The sequence below is a fragment of the Tamandua tetradactyla genome, chromosome 21 (genome assembly GCF_023851605.1).
Source record: "Tamandua tetradactyla isolate mTamTet1 chromosome 21, mTamTet1.pri, whole genome shotgun sequence".
NCBI lineage: Eukaryota > Metazoa > Chordata > Mammalia > Pilosa > Myrmecophagidae > Tamandua > Tamandua tetradactyla.
In genome coordinates, this window is record NC_135347.1 from 55,593,107 (window position 1) to 55,610,581 (window position 17,475).

Genomic DNA, 17,475 nt, shown 5'->3' on the forward strand with positions numbered 1-17,475 from the left:
CATGAATCCTACTTCTGACGCTGGCTACAGGCACCTTCCTCAAAGGCCTGTGTCTGGTCAATATGCCTTGGAGGCCCACAGCAACCAGCGTCGCTGAAGGCATCAAGGTCCACCAGTCGGATAAGGGGGATAGGCTGTTCCTCATCCTTTTCTTCTTTGGCCAATCAGCATAGCTACCTTCCCATTTGTTAAAAGCAGTAGCTGAATCAGAAAACAAACTATCAAAAAGCAACAACTCCTAGTAAGAAGAGGACTATTTAGCCGAGACCATTATTCCTGGCCTACACTACTTTTTTACAGACTTTTTTTTTTATTACACAGAGACTTTTCATTGTTAGATTCTCTTACTGGCTTTCAATAACCTTTTGACTTGTACATGCAAATAAAGTAAATGGAACAGTGAAAAAAGGTATCAGCTGAGGGGGCAAACTGAACCTGAATTTATCTATATGATACAGAAATTTCTCAAGAAAATTTGATCATCTTTATATATATGGATAGCTTATAAGAATAATTTAAAAATTATTTTAGTAAATCAGAGATAGCCACCACTATCGAAAGGATATATTCATTGATATTTTTACGTATGTTTATATACATACTTTATTTCTTCCTCCAGAGCAGTTTTAAAAAGCTTGAGGAGCAGATATTCTTCTCGCTCAGTAGAAGCATAATTGTATAGTGTAAAAACAACAGTATCCATAAATTTAGTTGACTTGTTCTGTGGCATCTGGAAAATCAACTTAGCCAGGTAGGAAGGATTGGTCTAAAAAGAAAGTGAAGAGTGAAGAGGTGGAAAGAAAAAAAAAACCCCACAAACTATAAGTTAAAAAATTATTGAGACAGAAAGCAATACCCAATCTCCTGCTCTTCAATGATTTAATACATAAAGTACATAGAAGGGTACCTAGCCACAAGACTTAAAAAGGTAACAGTTAATATTAGTACTAAAATAGGAAGCCATACTATAAAGTTATGATAGGATTTAAGTGTTACATACCACTTAATATATTTAGTGTAATACAGTATATAATTATATACACTTTTCACCATTAGCCCATTTGAGCCACATACTCATAGTCACTTTAGAGACACAGAAGAGAGGGACCAGAAATAGAATGTGGTATCAGAGGAGATCGGCAAGAATGGACCAAGGGCCCAGTTCAAAAAGACTGGCCGAGAAGGACTGACGGATGAATGCAAGTAAAAACATTCCCTCTTCCGACAGTAGAAACAAAGGGAAAAAGGTACATTTAGACTTAGAGACACTGAAATGGCCATGATTTGCTTGAAGGAGTGAGAAGAAAGAAGTGAAGTAGGGAGGCTAGAGAGAGGGGTGAAGGGCAGTGTTACAGATGAGGAAAATGTCAGAAGAAACTGACCAAAAGAAAAAAAAGATAATTTGAAAGATTGACAGATTTTTTTTTAATTGACATTCAGGCTTAGTGGAGGGAGGACTACCCGCGACATGGCACCAGCCTTTGTGGTCACAGGGCTTTCTCCAGCAGCCCCACCACTCAGGTGGGGGACAGGCAGGAAAAACAGTATTTAGGTTAATGAGGAAAATATTCATGCAGAGAAATTTAATACTCCTTCTCCGTCTCCTTTCTGACAAGAAAACAGTCCTACTTTTCTATATGCTAAAACCAGTATTCATCCAATACGCTCAAATGGTTTGGCTTCGAAGTTCTTAAGAAAACCCAAATTATGGTTTACCTTCCTACTTAGATTTACTTTCAAGCTAATAATGGCTGGCTGAATTTTTATGAAGAAACTCAGGACAACTTCTTCTTTATAGCTCTGTAATGAACCTTTTCCCACACTAAGCTTCTGGGAATTTTGAGAAAGGACTCTGAACTCTGAAGCTAAAGGAACCCACTAGTCATTTCTCTCAGTCTCTTTCTTCTTTCTCAGATGACCAAAAACACTTCAAATTTATGTTAATACCAAAGAGATGAGCCCAAAACAAAACCTATATAGCTGATCTGCTGCTTTGGCTAAAAATTCTTGCCAAGGCCTACTCGACGAGCCAAAGAGATCCAAGTCAACTGTTTCCCTTTAGTGTCCTCACTGAACTTTGACTAATGTCTTCAAAGGATAGAGGAAAGAAGTTGGAGAACAAATGATTTCAAGAGACACCTCACTGGCGACAAGTGAATCTCATGTCCTGGGATCATCTGTTTTGGATTGCTTGGGGGCTAAAACCTGGTGGAAGTATCCTAAACATACTCCTGTGCTGCTTCTACTTTTCATTAATGAGCCTTCACATATATAATAGGGCAATTACTACAATTTTTAGTCCAATGACTAAATTTTCTTGTCAAAATCTGTGAGTAGAAATAAAAAAGTCTAAAGGAGCTGTGCAAACTTGGGAGGTCATGGATATTAAAAATGAAACATGCATAAGACTAAATTTCCAACTGCCAGTCGACCACCGATCTGACTTGGACAAAAAACCTTCCTAGTTTAAGGGTTGCTGGAATTAAGCAGTTTAGAATTTACAATTCTAAAATATTAATATTTTCTCTTCTATGCTGCCATGTGGTGGCCGTACGTGGTACCTACACCTTTTTGAAGAAAATGCTTTTGGATCTGTTATTTTAAGTGCAGAATTCTCAATTCTACCAAAATGAACGTCTCCCCACCCCCCATGGGGTTCCCCACAGCTCGTTTCCTGGTTTAGGGTGACATGCACATGGCAGAATGCTGTCCTCAAGCAAAGATTCACGCATCTGCAGGCCTTGGAGAAATCAGCATGCACAGCAGCGGCCCCACACAGAGCAGCCCACGGTCTCATCCAGAACTGCTAGTGCTTCTCTTTTGGAAAAAATGCTCTGCTGAAGAGGAGGCTTGTTTTACACACTGCTATCGCTTACTCACTTTCCTTTGGGAGTAACTGCGTGTGCTAGTTGGGGCACATGGGGTGATTTAGTGGGCAAACAATACGATAATTGGTCCCTCGAAGTCCCATCATAATCAATTAAATGTATATGTTCTCACCATGGCATCCTGGCAGCAACGGGAAATAACTACTCATTTAAATTGTAGTAATGCTATGAAAATAGTGAAATAAAAAGACACCCAACTTTCTAACTCCAATCCTCAGGCTCTCCCAAAGGAGATAGGACAGGTGGGGTTCGGGTAAAGATCTGTTTTTCACATGCAGTTACTTTAATTTTTTTCATGGTTGAAAGGATCTGGGTATGTTATTATTAGGTTTATACTGTTTCTGCAGATGACAGGAGTAGGATGCAGCTGTGAAGAACATAGGTGCCGAACTCAAACTGCCTGGATCCCCAAATCCCTGCTTTGCCATGGCTGGCTGTGTCTGTTTCCTCATCTGCAAAATGGGCATAACAACAGTATCTATTCTCTCCTAGTACCCAGAGTTGTGGTAAGAATTAAACATGATCATGTATGTAAATCACCTAGAATAGCACTTGATATTTATTATGTGCTCAAGACACGTCCAATACAATAGCTGAAGCATGGGAAAGAAATCAAGTTTAAACCACAACTATGGAACATCGTATTGATCCAAAACTCAGCGAAAGCTAAATTGTTTTTACCTGTAAGAGGTAAAACAGCTGTTGATATGTTTCTAGTGTTTTTCTTCTCTCCTTACTCAAACTTTTGATTCCCTGGTTTTCGGCATTATTCAATATTTGCATTTCTCCTCCTTTTTTCTTATTCAACTTCTTGCTGTGTGAAATTACATCCTGTAAAAAAATTTTTTAATGAAATTACTACATTTCCTCTAGTATTCTTCACCTCCTCCTTTCACAGACAACCTGAAACACACATCATTGGAAAGACTAATTTTCCATATTTCCATCATGAAGGAAAAAAAAGGTATAGAGAATATTAACCACATTAAGGAAATCTAGATTGGAAGTGAATTTGATTTTTTGAAATATTTGTCCTCCAAAGATGTACTCATTTGCTATTAAGATGTAATGCAGATGAAAAAGTTAGAATGGGCATAGCCCAAATACCCCTAGAGAATGAGAGAAAGATCAAAGCTGCCGGTGGAGTTAGGGAAGGTAGGGTTTAACAAGTGAGTATGAGTGTTCAATCAGTATATTGAGATTTCTTTTAGTCTCCTGTATTTTAGAGCAGCTAGAAGTAAAAACCTAAAATTGTGGAATTGTAACCCAGACCAAACCCTGAAATCTGTTCTACAACTAATTGTCGTGATATGCTTTGAAATTTATGACTTTCTTGTATGTTATTTTTCACAAAAAAGAAAAAAAAAAGAGGAGTATGATAAAGAAGACAGGATTTAACAACAGAGTATGTCTGTTGAATCATTATGTTCAATTTCTTTTGGTCTCCAGTGTTTTGGAGCAGCTAGGAGAAAAAATGAAAAAATCGTGGAACTGTAACCCATACCAAATTTTAAAATCTATCCTACAGCTATTTGCTTGGAAATTTATCGCTTTTTTGTATGTATATTTCACAATTTAAAAAGTTAAAAAAAATGTAACTCAGAGTAACATGCTTCCGTGGAATGTTACAAAGGCATTATGCCAAAACTAAATGTCAACAAACGGGGGCGGGGGGGGGGGGGGGGGGGGGGGGGGGGGCGCGGGGGTGAGGTATGGATTCTATGTGGAAGAAAAAGAAATGTCTTCATAGAGATGACAGTAGCAAAGGTATGTCTATTTTCTCAGGCTGGATTATATGATGTGCAAGTAAAACAGGTTAAAAATAACAGAGCTCCTGGAAGATGGTGGAACAGACAGGTCGAGTTCAGCCCCGCTCCAAGGAACAGCAAGAGAAGGGACGGGAGGGCGACGGCGATTGCAGGGTGTGAGTGACCCCGGAGGGGCTCCTGCACCTCATGGGGGCCCTGGGGACAGAGGCTGAGGGGCCGAGCAGCAGAGGACCCGCGCCGTCCGGCTGGGGCAGCAGCCTAACCCCAGAGCCCTCAGGAGCGCACGCACGGCAGGAGACCGGAGCAGGGGGCAAACCAGGCCGCCGTCCTTGAACATGCCACCCTCTCGCGCGCCACCCCATGCCCCAACTCACCCCACACACCTGAAGCCCATCATCCGTCTCCCCTCCCCACCGTGCGCCAAACACCCCCGCCCCACGCTCCCCCCCGCCCCGCCCCAGCCCAACCCACCTCTCCCGCCCCGGCCCTCCTGAGACCCGCCCACCCTTGCCAGCCCCTCGACCCCCCCACCGCGCCCTCCCTGACCCTGCAGGCGGTCGGGAGCTCACCTTCGTACCCAGGCTACACCCACCCCCAGCCCACACAGTCTCACAATCTCCGCACCCCCGCCTCCCCCACCTCTAGTTTACACTGCGTACGTGTACATCGCTTATGGCCCTCCCAAATACATGCATGTAGACACGTGCACCCGGTCACGGTCACACCCCTCAACTCTGGGCAAGCACTGTCCTGCACACCAGGGCCACACCTGCCCCCAGCCAACGCAGGTGCAAACCCAGCCCGCTGCCCCTGAGAACCGCGCACGTGCACACAAGGCCCTGCCCCCTAGATCCACGCACGCAGGGGCGCCTCCCTGCAGACCCGTGTATGCCAAGGCCCCTCCCCGCAGACCCACGCACAGCACTAACAAGGCCACATCCTTCCCACTGGGGGGCGTCCACGTATTCACGCAATGACTTTTTGACCCCTGCAACCCAACACCCTGCCCGGCACATGTGCACCCTTGCCCCAACCTCCGGGCACAAGCGCCCTGCTCCCACACCTGGCAGATGCTCACCTGTGCATCTGTACTACACAGCCTCTTCCCTGCACATGCGTGCACACCTGCTCCAACCTCCCCCCAGCACCTCACATTCATGCCAGGGCCCTGCCCACCTGATATCACCTGCCCTTTCCTGCAACCTCCATGACCTGTGCCCTGCCTCTTGTACTCTGATATCTGCATCCTAGGGTCCCTGGACGCCTCCCCAGGCACAAAGACACACCGCATCCTGCCCCTCTCCTGTGCCCTGACCTCTGTGCCACCTACCTGACACCCTGATACCAAGACCCCCAGACTCCGCATGCCTACCCACATCCTGCCTGTGCGCCAGCCCCCATGCATCCATGCAGCCCCCACCATCCACCTCCCACCTTGCTCTGCCTGGTGTCCCCCATGCCATACCCTGCTCCTGTACCCCAAGCCTGCCTGAGCTGCACCCTATCCCCAAAGTCCTCCCACTGCACCTCCACAACCCTGCGCCCTGCACCCCATGCTCACAGTTCCCAGCACAGCATCCTCAACCTGTGCCTACACCTGTACTGCAATCCATCACCATGCTGCTACGCCCCGCCCCACACCCTGCCCCACACCCCACCCCACGCCCCGCCCCATGCCTGCATCCTGCTCCACACCCATCCTGAAAATGCAAAGCTTTTGATGACTTAAGGAAATGAACTTCCAAACTACACGTGAAGACAACAGAAGATCACTAGGCATATAAAGATGCAGACAGATATAATCCAGCCTAACGACCAAATTAAAGCATCAGAGGAGATACAGACTTTGGAACAAGTAATCAAAGATGTTCATATAACTCTACTAAATGAAATCAGTGGGATGGCTAATGACATAAAGGAGATCAAGAAGACAACAGAAGAGCATAAAGAAGAATTAGAGTAGAAAAATAGCAGATACCACAGAGATTAAAGATGCTGTAGACCAAATGAGCAACGCACTAGAGACACACAGCAGCAGACCTGAAGAGGCAGCAGAAAGAATAAGCCAACTAGAGGATAGGACAACCGATTTAGAATAACAAAACAGTAAATGGCAAGAACGATGGAAAATTTTGAATTGAATCACAGGGAAAGGATGGACAAGACAAAGCACACAAATATAAGAATCATTGGCGTCCCAAAAGGAGAAGAGAAGAGTAAAGGGCTAGGAAGACTAGTTGAGGATATAATGGGGGAAAACTTCCCAACACTTATAAAAGACAAATATGCAAATCAAAGATCAACAAACTCCAAACAGAATAAATCCAAATAGGCCTTCCACCCTCCTCTAGAGATAGAACAACCAGACAGAGGATCAGCAAGGAAACAGAAAAGTTAAACAATTAGATAAATGAATTAGACCTAACAGACATATATAGATCATTATACCCCCAAACACCAGGATATAGATTCTTCTTTAGTGCTCATGCAATAGTCTCCAGGACAGATCATAAGCTGGGGCTCAAAACTGGTCTTTAAGAAGGGGTAATTGGAGCTGAAGGGATACAGACTGTGCAACAGGACTGGATATAAAAACTCAGAAATGGACAGCACAATACTACCTAATTGTAATGCAATTATGTTAAAACATTGAATGAAGCTGCATGTGAGGTATAGGTTTTTTTTTCTCTCTATTATCGTTTTAATTCTTATTCTGTTGTCTTTTTATTTCTTTTTCTAAATCGATGCAAATGTACTAAGAAATGATGAATATGCAACTATATGATGATATTAAGAATTACTGATTGTACATGTAGAATGGAATGATTTCTAAATGTTTTGTTAATTTTTTTTTAATTAAAAAAAAAAAGCTGGTCTTTATAAATTAAAAAAACACTGGGTGTGCCACGGTGGCTCAGCAGATAGAGTTCTCACCTGTCATGCTGGAGACCTGGGTTTGATTCCCTGTGCCTGCCTATGCCAAAAAAAAAAAAAAAAAAAAACCCAAAAAATCCCCACCGAAATTATTCAAAGCACTTCCTCTGATCACAATGGAATGAAGCTGGAAATCAAAGAACGAGAACTTTCACAAATATATGAGGATTAAATAATATGCTCTTAAACAACCAGTGGGTCAAAGAAGAAATTGCTAGAGAAATTAGTAGCTATCTGGAGATGAATGAAAATGAGAATACAACATACCAGAACTTCTGTGATATGACAAAGGCTGTGCTGAGAGGGAAATGCATTGTCCTAAATGCCTACATTAAAAAAGAAGAAAGAGCAAAAATCGAGGACTTAACAGCTCACCTGGAGGAGCTATAGAAAAAACAGCAAACTAACCCCAAAGCAAATAGAAGAAGAGAGATAACAAAGATTAAAGCAGAGTTAAATGAATTGTAGAACAAAAGAACAATAGAAAGAATCAATAAAACCAAAAGTTGGTTCTTTGAGAAAACCAATGAAATCAATGGACCATTAGCAAGGCTCACAAAGAAAAAAAAGAGAGAGGCTGCAAATAAACAAAATCAGAAATGAGAGAGAGGTCATCACCACAGACCCTGAAGAAATAAAAGAAATCATAAGAGGATACTATGACAACCATAGGCCAGCATACTAGACAACTTAGACGAAATAAACAAATTCCTGGAAACGCACAAATAAGCTACACTGACTCAGAAAGAAAGAAAAGATCTCAACAAGCCAATCACAAGTAAAGAGATTCAATCAGTCATCAAAAATCTTCCAACAAAGAAAAGCCCAGGGCCAGATGGCGTCACAGGGGAACTTTATCAAACCTTCCAAAAAGAACTAACACCAATCCTGTTCAAACTTTCCCAAAAAATTGAGGAGAAAGGAAGACTACCTAACTTATTTCATGACACTAACATCACTTTAATACCAAAACTGGGTAAAGACGCTATAAGAAAGGAAAACTACAGGCCAATCTCCGTAATGAACATAGATGCAAAAGTTTTCAACAAAATACTAGCAAATTAAATCCCACAACACACTAAAAGAATTATAAACCACGACCAAGTAATTTTATACAAGGAATGCCACGATGGTTCAATACAAGAAAATAAATTAATGTAATTCAGTACATTAACAAATCAAAAGGGGAAAATCACATGATCATCTCAATGGATGCTGAAAAAGCATTTGACGAAATTCAGCATCCTTTTCTGATAAAAACATTTCAAAAGGTAGGAATCAAAGTTAACTTCCTCAACAGGATGATGGGCAAAGATGACAAACTGATGAAGAGCCTTGTACTTAACAGAGAGAGACTGAAAGCTTTCCCCTAAGATCGGGAATGAGACAAAGATGCCCTTTGTCACCATTATTATTCAACATTGTACAGAAGTTCAAGCTAGAGCAATTAGGCACGACAAAGAAATAAAAGGCATCCAAACTGGAAAGGAAGAATTAAAACTTTCATTATTTGCAGATGACATGACACTATACTTGGAAAATCCTGAGAAATCTACAACAAAGTTCCTTGAGCTAATAAACAAATTCAGCAAGGTAGTGGGATATAAAATTAATATGCAAAAATCAGTGACGTTCCTATACACAAGCAATGACCTAGCTGAGGAGTCAGTTAAGGAAAACATTCCATTCAAAATAGCAACTAAAAGAATCAAGCACCTAGGAATGAATATAACTAGGGATGTAAAGGACTTGTACACAGGAAACTACATAACATTGCTAAAAGAAATCAAAGAAGATCTAAATAGGTGGAATAACATTCCCTGCTCATGGATAGGTAGGTTAAATATAGTTAAGATGTCAATTCTCCCCAAACTGATCTACAAATTCAATGCAATACCAATCAAAATTTCAACAACTTATTTTGAAGACCTGGAATCTGGAAAAGAAAGAGACCCTGAATAGCTAAAAGCATCCTAAAAAGGAAGAATGAAGTGGGAGGATTAACACTTCCTGATTTTAAAACTTATTATAAAGCCACAATGGTCAAATACAGCAAGAAGTATTGACCAATGGAATCGAATTGAGAGTGCAGAAATAGACCAGCAAATCTATGGTCAACTAATTTTTTACAAGGCCCCTAAATACACTGAAGGGACAAAACAGTCTTTTCCACAAAGGAGCACAGGAGAACTGGATATCAATAGCCAAAAGAATGAAACAAGATCTTTATCTTACACCCTATATAAAAATTAACTGAAAGTAGATCAAACTCCTAAATATAAGAACTAGTACTAAAAAGCTCCTAGAAGAAAATGTAGGGAAACATCTTCAGGACCTGGTAATAGGAGGTAGTTTCCTAAACTTCATACCCAAAGCACAAGCAACAAAAGAAAAAATAGATAAATAGGAACTCCTCAAAATCAAATGCTTTTGCTCCTCAAATGATCTTGTCAAAAAGATGAAGAGGCAGCCAACTCAGTGGGAGAAAATATTTGGAAATCACACATCAGACACAGGTTTGATTTCCTGTATATACAAAGAAGTCATACAAAAGGAAATCATACAACTCAACAACAAAAGAACAGACAAACCAATTATAAAATGGGTTAAACATATAAACAGGCATTTTTTCTGAAGGGTACATATAGATGGCTAAAAAGCACATGAACAGATACTTATTTTCATTGGCTATAAGGAAAATGCAGATCAAGACTACACCTACAAGAATGGCTGCTATTAAACAAACAGGAAACTACAAATGTTGGAGAGGATGTGGAGAAACTGGGACACTGAGGCACTGCTGGTGGGAATGTATAATGGAGCAGCCACTATGGAAGACAGTCTGGCAGTTCCTCAGAAAACTAAATGTCGAGTTGCCCTATGACCCAGCAATAGCACTGCTCGGTATATACCCTGAAGAGCTGAAAGCAATGACACAAATAGACATTTGCACACTGATGTTCATAGCAGCATTATTCACAATAGCCAAAAGATGGAAACAATCCAAGTGCCTATCAACAGACAAGTGGACTAACAAAATGTGGTATATACATACGATGGAATATTATGCAGCAGTAAGACAAAATGACATCCTGAAGCACATGACAAGATGGATGAGCCTTGAGGACATAATGCTGAGTGAAATAAGCCAGACACAAAAGGACAGATACTGTATGATTCCACTTATACATGACCATGGCAAAGGTAAAATCAGAGGCTTATAATACAGAATATAGGGGACCTAGAGATACACAGACGCTAGAGATGGGTGAACCGTTAGCTAATGAGGTTGAAATCAAATGTAAGGGAATAGATAGAAGTGAAGGCAGTTCTTTGGTGGGTCTTATAAGTAATATTACTGTATTGAAGGTGAACATGATTGAAAGGGGTTGTATAAACCCATGCATCCCACTGATTAACAATAAGATATAAATTTAAGTTCTTTCATGAACTACTTTAAAGGTATGAATCCTGTACAAAGAGCATTTACGAACAGGGTATAAGGGGAAAACTATTGTTGCATGCTCTGGGTTGTGTTTAACAGGAAACCATCAGCAACACCAGGGGTAAATAAGGGGGGGAGGGACAAGAGTTAGGGGGAGGTTTAGATTTTCTATTTGGTGAGGGTATGTTTATTGGTTATCCTTCTCTTAGGAACAGTGAAATTATCTAAAATTGAGAGTGCTGATGGACTGTGGGCTTTGAGCACTACACATGATGCCTAAGGAATGCAGGTGGTTGAAGGATGCACTGGCTGAGAAGTAGATGATGAACCATGGTGTATACATAGGATTAAATATTGTGCTGCTACAAAAGGAACAAAACTGTGAGGTATGCAACATTGTGAAGGAACCTGTGGGACACTTGGTGAGGCAAAACAAATCAGAAACAAAAGAGCAAATATGGTACAGTCTCATTTAGAAAATACTTATAAGAAAATACAGACCTAAAAAGCAAGAGGGAGAGGCAGGGGTGGCTGTGCCGACACTGCAGAGCCTGTCTGGGTCTCCTCGGGGAGCCCTGCACGCTCTCCCCGCTTCGCCTTTGCTGCCGTGCTCAGTACTGCTCCTGGTGAACGCAAAAGTTTGCTTCGGGAAACTCACAGAAGGGGACAAAGCACATAGGGGTTGCAAACGGAGGCATATGCTTTCTATTAACAGAAACTTCATTTCCCCTCTTCGTGCTCAATAAGTATCAAACATTTGAGGGATTTTGGTCTGAAGGGGCAACAAAATTTAGGTAGCTCAAGATATTCCATCTCAGCGTTGCCCTGGTTACCACCATCTTTTCTCCTGCTTTGCTGAAAGAACCTGCATGCAGGCGACAGGATAGAGACATTTCTGAAGAAGGTGTGGGCTAGAAAAAGGGTTGGGGTTTGGAGTCATAAAAATATGAGTATCTGCAGAGCATAATTAGCTTTGTGACCTTGTACAGATTCATCTCTCGAATCCTCAGTTTCTTAATCTCTAAAATGGATTTAATAATGGCAATTTTAAAGAGTTGCCATAAATATAAAAAACGACATATAAAAACACCTAGCACATTTTCCAGTGAAAACAGACATGCTTAAAGTCACATGATAACATAAGCAGTGAAGCAGTATTATTAAATGGTAATGTTAATCTTTTTTTTAAACATTTTTATTGTATAATATAACATATATACAAAGCAAAGAAAGAAAAAAGCAACATTTTTCAAAGCACTCTTCAACAAGTAGTTATAGAACAGATCCCGGAGTTTGTCATGGGCTACCGTTCCACCATCTCAGATTTTTCCTTCTAGCTGCTCCAAAACACTGGACTCCAGAAGGAATACTAATATAGTGATTCAGCAGCCATACTCATTTGAGTAACGTTAATTTTAAACCTGGGTTTCAAGAAGCCCTCGCCTGCAAATCTGGGTTCTTACATAGATTTTTCATAAATGGGAATTTTAGTGCTGAGATTAAAGATTACTCTTAATTTCCATTTAGGCTTTCCTATAAAATGTCTGAGGGTATGCCACATCTTTTTTCTCCCCCACGCCTATAAGAAACCTTCAGCAATTTTATCTCCCTTTTTCAAAACCATTCTTTTTACCTATTACCAATATTAGTACTTCACGTATGCAATGACTTCACGAGGTTTTTGGGAGAACTGCCACTTGTAAAAAAAATTGGAACACAACCTTGTTACTAGGGACAGCTAGAGTTGTTCTGTAAGAACTAAGCCACTTTCCTTTAAAACCTTTTTATTTCATTAGACAGACCCAAGTTTAATTCTGCCTCCCAAAGAAAAATCATTTAATATTTGGTTGTTCTTCTTCTAACTTAAGTTCTTACAATAAATAAAAGCATACATACTGTGTCAAGTACTATTTTCTTCTCTAGTTATTATATTGTGATGCTTTTCCCTAGTCTTTAACATTCTTAAAAAATATTACTTTTAGTGGCTATATAACATAGATGTTAAACTAATGCTATTATCCCCTGTTTATTGTTTTGGAGTTTGTTTCCCCACTTTTTCACCACTACAAACCAAGTTTCCATGAACATCCTTACCCATTAATCTTCAATGCATTATTATCTTCAAATTGAAAATGCTACTATCAGTGATAACTAAAGACTACATATTTACATATTTAGCCATCATTAGTTGAGCCATTAATAACAGAAATATTTAGTGCTTGGAGACGTAGATTGAAAATGAACTATTTCACTTTACTATCACTTAGCAACAATTTTTTAAAAGTTTTTTTTAAATTGTGAAATATAACATAAATACAGAAAAGCATAATATCCAAGTACATTTTAACCAGTAGCTATAGGACAGATTCTAAAGCTTGGTATGGGTTACAGTTCCATGATTTTTTGTTTTTACTCCTAGCTGCTCCAAGACACTGGAGCCAATAGAAATATCAATGTGATGATTCAGCAGTCATACTCATTTGTTAAAGCCTACCTTCTTTGTTATATTCCTCCTTCTCTTTAAATAGCATATATACATAAAAGCAATAAATTTCAAAGTACATTGCAACATTTAGTTGTAGAACAGATTTCAGAGTTTGTATGGGTTACAATTCCACAACTTTAGGTTTTTAGTTGTAGCTGCTCTAAGGTACTGGAGACTAAAAGAAAAATCAGTATAATGATTCAGCACTTACACTCATTTGTTAAACCCTACCTTCTCTGTATAACTCCACTGTCACCTTTGATCTTTCTCCCCATTTTTAGGGGTATTTGGGTTATGCCCATTCTAACCTTTTCTTGTTGGAAGGGATAGAGGATAATGTGGGATAGGGGAATGGAACTAGCTGATGTTCTGGAAGGGCTGCCCCTCTGCTATCCACCAGCAGTGCATAAGTGTCCCAATTTCTCCACATCCTCTCCAACATTTGCAGTTTCCTGTTCATATAATAGCAGCCATTCTTATAGACATGAGGTGGTATCTCATTTTAGTCTTTTTTTTTCATGGGCAGGCTCCGGGAATCAAACCTGGGTCTCCAGCATGGCAGGCGAGAACTCCTGCCATGAGCCACCACTGCACCGCCCTCATTGCAGTCTTGAGCTGCATTTCCCTTACACTTCAATTAGCAACAAATTAAAAAAACTCGAACATTCCATAAAGATTTGAAAATCTGCAATGACTGTACTCCATAAATGTCACATTTAACCCTTTACAGTTTTGCAATTAAGGGTTGCTTTTAAAGTCTAGGCATTTTCTGTTTACAATTTTAAGGGAATAATAAAATTCCCTTAAACTAACTTTTTTTAGTTTAAAAGTTAATAAAAGCATTCTTGGAAGGACCTTCTGGAGTATATTATGCTCTAAAAGTTCTTAGGCATGTCAACACGAATATGTGATTTTTTTTTACAAGTACTATTGCTTTTCTTCATAAAATAAGGGAAATGAATATAGTTTTATTCTTTCCTTAATATTTAAAAAAGATGGCCATTTTCCATTTTACAAATTGCCGTTTTCCTTATTTTCTCTTCAACTCTGTGTTGATACCTGTGAGGGCTGGAGGGACACACCTCGGGCCTTCAGAGTTCCACTTTAACCTGCAGCCCCACGGGCTGCTCCCCTCTAGTTTCCAGAACCATTTGCTCAGTCACTGGCATTTTTGGCTGCCTTCTCGGAGCCTCAGAAAGGTCAGTTTTCCCCTTGGGCTACCAGTTTTCCTAAACTGATGCGGCATATTGGGAAGGGCCTGGGATGTGGAGAAGTTTCCTGTATTCGGGCTAAAATGACATTTTTTGTAGTGTTTTATGGAGCGCTGGCATTGGCAGGTTTCACAAAGAATGAAACTACGGCTTATTTACCTCGAGGCTCTTACTGGGAGTAGCATCACTCTGGAGGGGACATTTAAGAATTTTAATATCAAAACACGCATTTTTATTATAAATTGATCTTAGTTTCTTTTATAGTAAAAGAAAGGCCTTAGTGTTATTAAGTTACACATTCAAGAAGATTACATTATATGTAAATTTCATTTCAGAATCTAAAGGAGGCTTTAAAATATGTTATCTTATGAAAAGGGGGCATAGAATTTTGTAGGTCTGAAGACCACCGATTTTGTAATAAAAATGATAAATGAACTGTGGCTACCTTACTCCCGATTCCAAATGAGTTTAGCTGGACCAAGGGGTATGTGTGTGTGTGTGTGTATACATATATGTATATATATATATATGCACGTATATGTGTGTGTGTGTGTATATATGCATGTATGTATATATATGTACGTATATGGGTGTGTGTGTGTACATATGCATATATGTATTTATATATGTACGTATATGGGTGTGTGTGTGTACATATGCATATATGTATTTATATATGTACGTATGTGTGTGTGTATACATATATGTATATATATATATGCACGTATATGGGTGTGTGTGTGTATATATGCATATATGTATTTATATATGTATGTATATGGGGGTGTGTGTGTGTATATGCATGTACGTATATATGTGTATATACATATATGGGAGTGTGCATGTCCATGCATACATCTGCACTTTCTGTCTCCTGGGAGCCAGCCGTCCCACAAGCTCCACTGACCTGTAGTGTGATCCTATTCTTTACCAGGAGCCCGATCTTGATGTCCATCAGATTCAGATCTTTCTCCAGCTGTAGGTTGGCTCTGATTTTGGTTACCACTTCTTCTCTTAACCGTGCCACTTCCAGCTCCTCCTGGAAATCTAAGTCGCTTTGTTCCAGCAAGTGGACGAATTTGCGGATGACTGCCAATGGTGGGTTTTTGGAATTAACTACAGGGAAAGGAACAGGCGTAATTTAATTATGCAAGCTTGGAACTGTTGTAAACAAGAAGGAAACAAAGTCTTAATAAAGGACTACCAGGAAAAAATATAAGAACAAAAGTACTTGGCCTGTGGAGAGAATCAATCTGCTCCATGTAAATTCTGAACAAAGACACCAATTGATCATACAAATAAATGTGCCTGAGAGTGCGTAGCAGCACTGTTTTCTATTTATGTAGCTCTCATTTATCAGGCCTCTCTCCTGCTGTTCTCAGGACTCATGCACTGAGAAGATAGTATTATCTGTGCCTTACAGATGGGGAATGTGGGAAAGTCAGTCACCTCAGCTCTGAGAGCTTGTGCTTGAGCCAGATAAGAGATTTATATTCTTGCTGCAGGAAGGAGAAAGTGGTTTCCCTCAGACCAATACAACTTTGGAAAGAGCTGGAACTCAGCAAAGACTGAATTAGAAAAGGTCAGTGAAAGAAAAACTGTAAAGATGAAATAGGATGCAATAGAACAAGAGGAACACATGCTCTGCTTGGCAGGGAAAAAAGTTCTTAGAAATTTAAAGTTGCTCACTTTCCCTTCAGTACTGATCAAGGGAGGGTTCTCACAATCCAGATGACCAGCCCAGCTGTCTAGATGAGTATTTTCACATAGAGTCTAAAAGGTTTGCTTTTAGTAGTTGAACATTATACAATAATTCCCTGGCCCTTGAACTCTTAAAATAAATGATGTGCATGTGAGATCAACTCTGGGTAAACTGCAAGAATAACCCCTCTGGACCTCCAAGGATGAATGTTTAGATCCTACAATACAAAAATGAGTTGAGGGCAGGCCACGGTGGCTCAGCAGGCAAGAATGCTCACCTGCCATGCCAGAGGACCCGGGTTCAATTCCCAGTGCCTGCCCATGTCAAAAAAAAATGAGTTGAGAGAGCTCTGTCTAGTTGCAGCAGTGTCAATAACCTTCTTTTCCCTTATACTTATGGCTTTTGCCAATCTTCCTTTCACTTTCCACTTGGTTCTGGTGCTGTTTTGATACCCAAGGAAGAAAAACAGTTAAATGAAAAATGAGCAGCATGAACCCACACTGAAAAACCAAACAGTCATCTATATTACTGTTTTGCCATTTATGATGGTCTTTATTGGAGCAATTTCCTGGGATCATGGAACACTGAAGCTCAAGAGAATTAATTTTCATTTCAGTTCTAACAAAGATGCTGCTGATGGCCTGGCCATTTCTGAAAAAGCCTGAGTGATGCGGCAGAGCTCATCACTAAATTGATTGAACATTAGCCATCTCCTTCCTGTCCAAAGTTGATGGCTCTGTCACCTTCTCTGTATATCTTTGTATGTGCTAGTTAGTAGGCCTATTAGAAACAACTAAGTCAATAACTTAGCTAATTATTATTGCTCAAATTTAGTATTTCCAGTATCAACTCTAGGCTTTCTGACATCTTCTATTTGGGAATCACTTTGTGGTATTTTAATTTTAAGAAATACAACTTCACAGTTGGCACCTATACATGGCTATATCCTAGTTCTGGCAACTTACCAGTATCTAAGCCAGATTGAATGCATTAATGCCTTTACAAAGGAAAAGGGCGAGAACAGATGATGAGAGACTATGA

General features: G+C 40.1%; 1 protein-coding gene across 4 annotated transcripts in view; it reads right to left on the bottom strand.

The window, feature by feature from the left end:
* The window catches only part of IQGAP2 (IQ motif containing GTPase activating protein 2), a 312,092-nt gene that overhangs the window by 32,953 nt on the left and 261,664 nt on the right, over nt 1-17,475 (bottom strand). For all 4 annotated transcript variants that reach the window (XM_077139395.1, XM_077139392.1, XM_077139393.1 and 1 more), the window contains 3 exons: nt 15,640-15,848; nt 3,570-3,719; nt 603-766 (listed from right to left, as the gene is read on the bottom strand). In XM_077139395.1, coding sequence (XP_076995510.1) covers nt 603-766; nt 3,570-3,719; nt 15,640-15,848 — 523 coding nt within the window. The remainder of the gene's footprint in view (nt 1-602; nt 767-3,569; nt 3,720-15,639; nt 15,849-17,475) is intronic.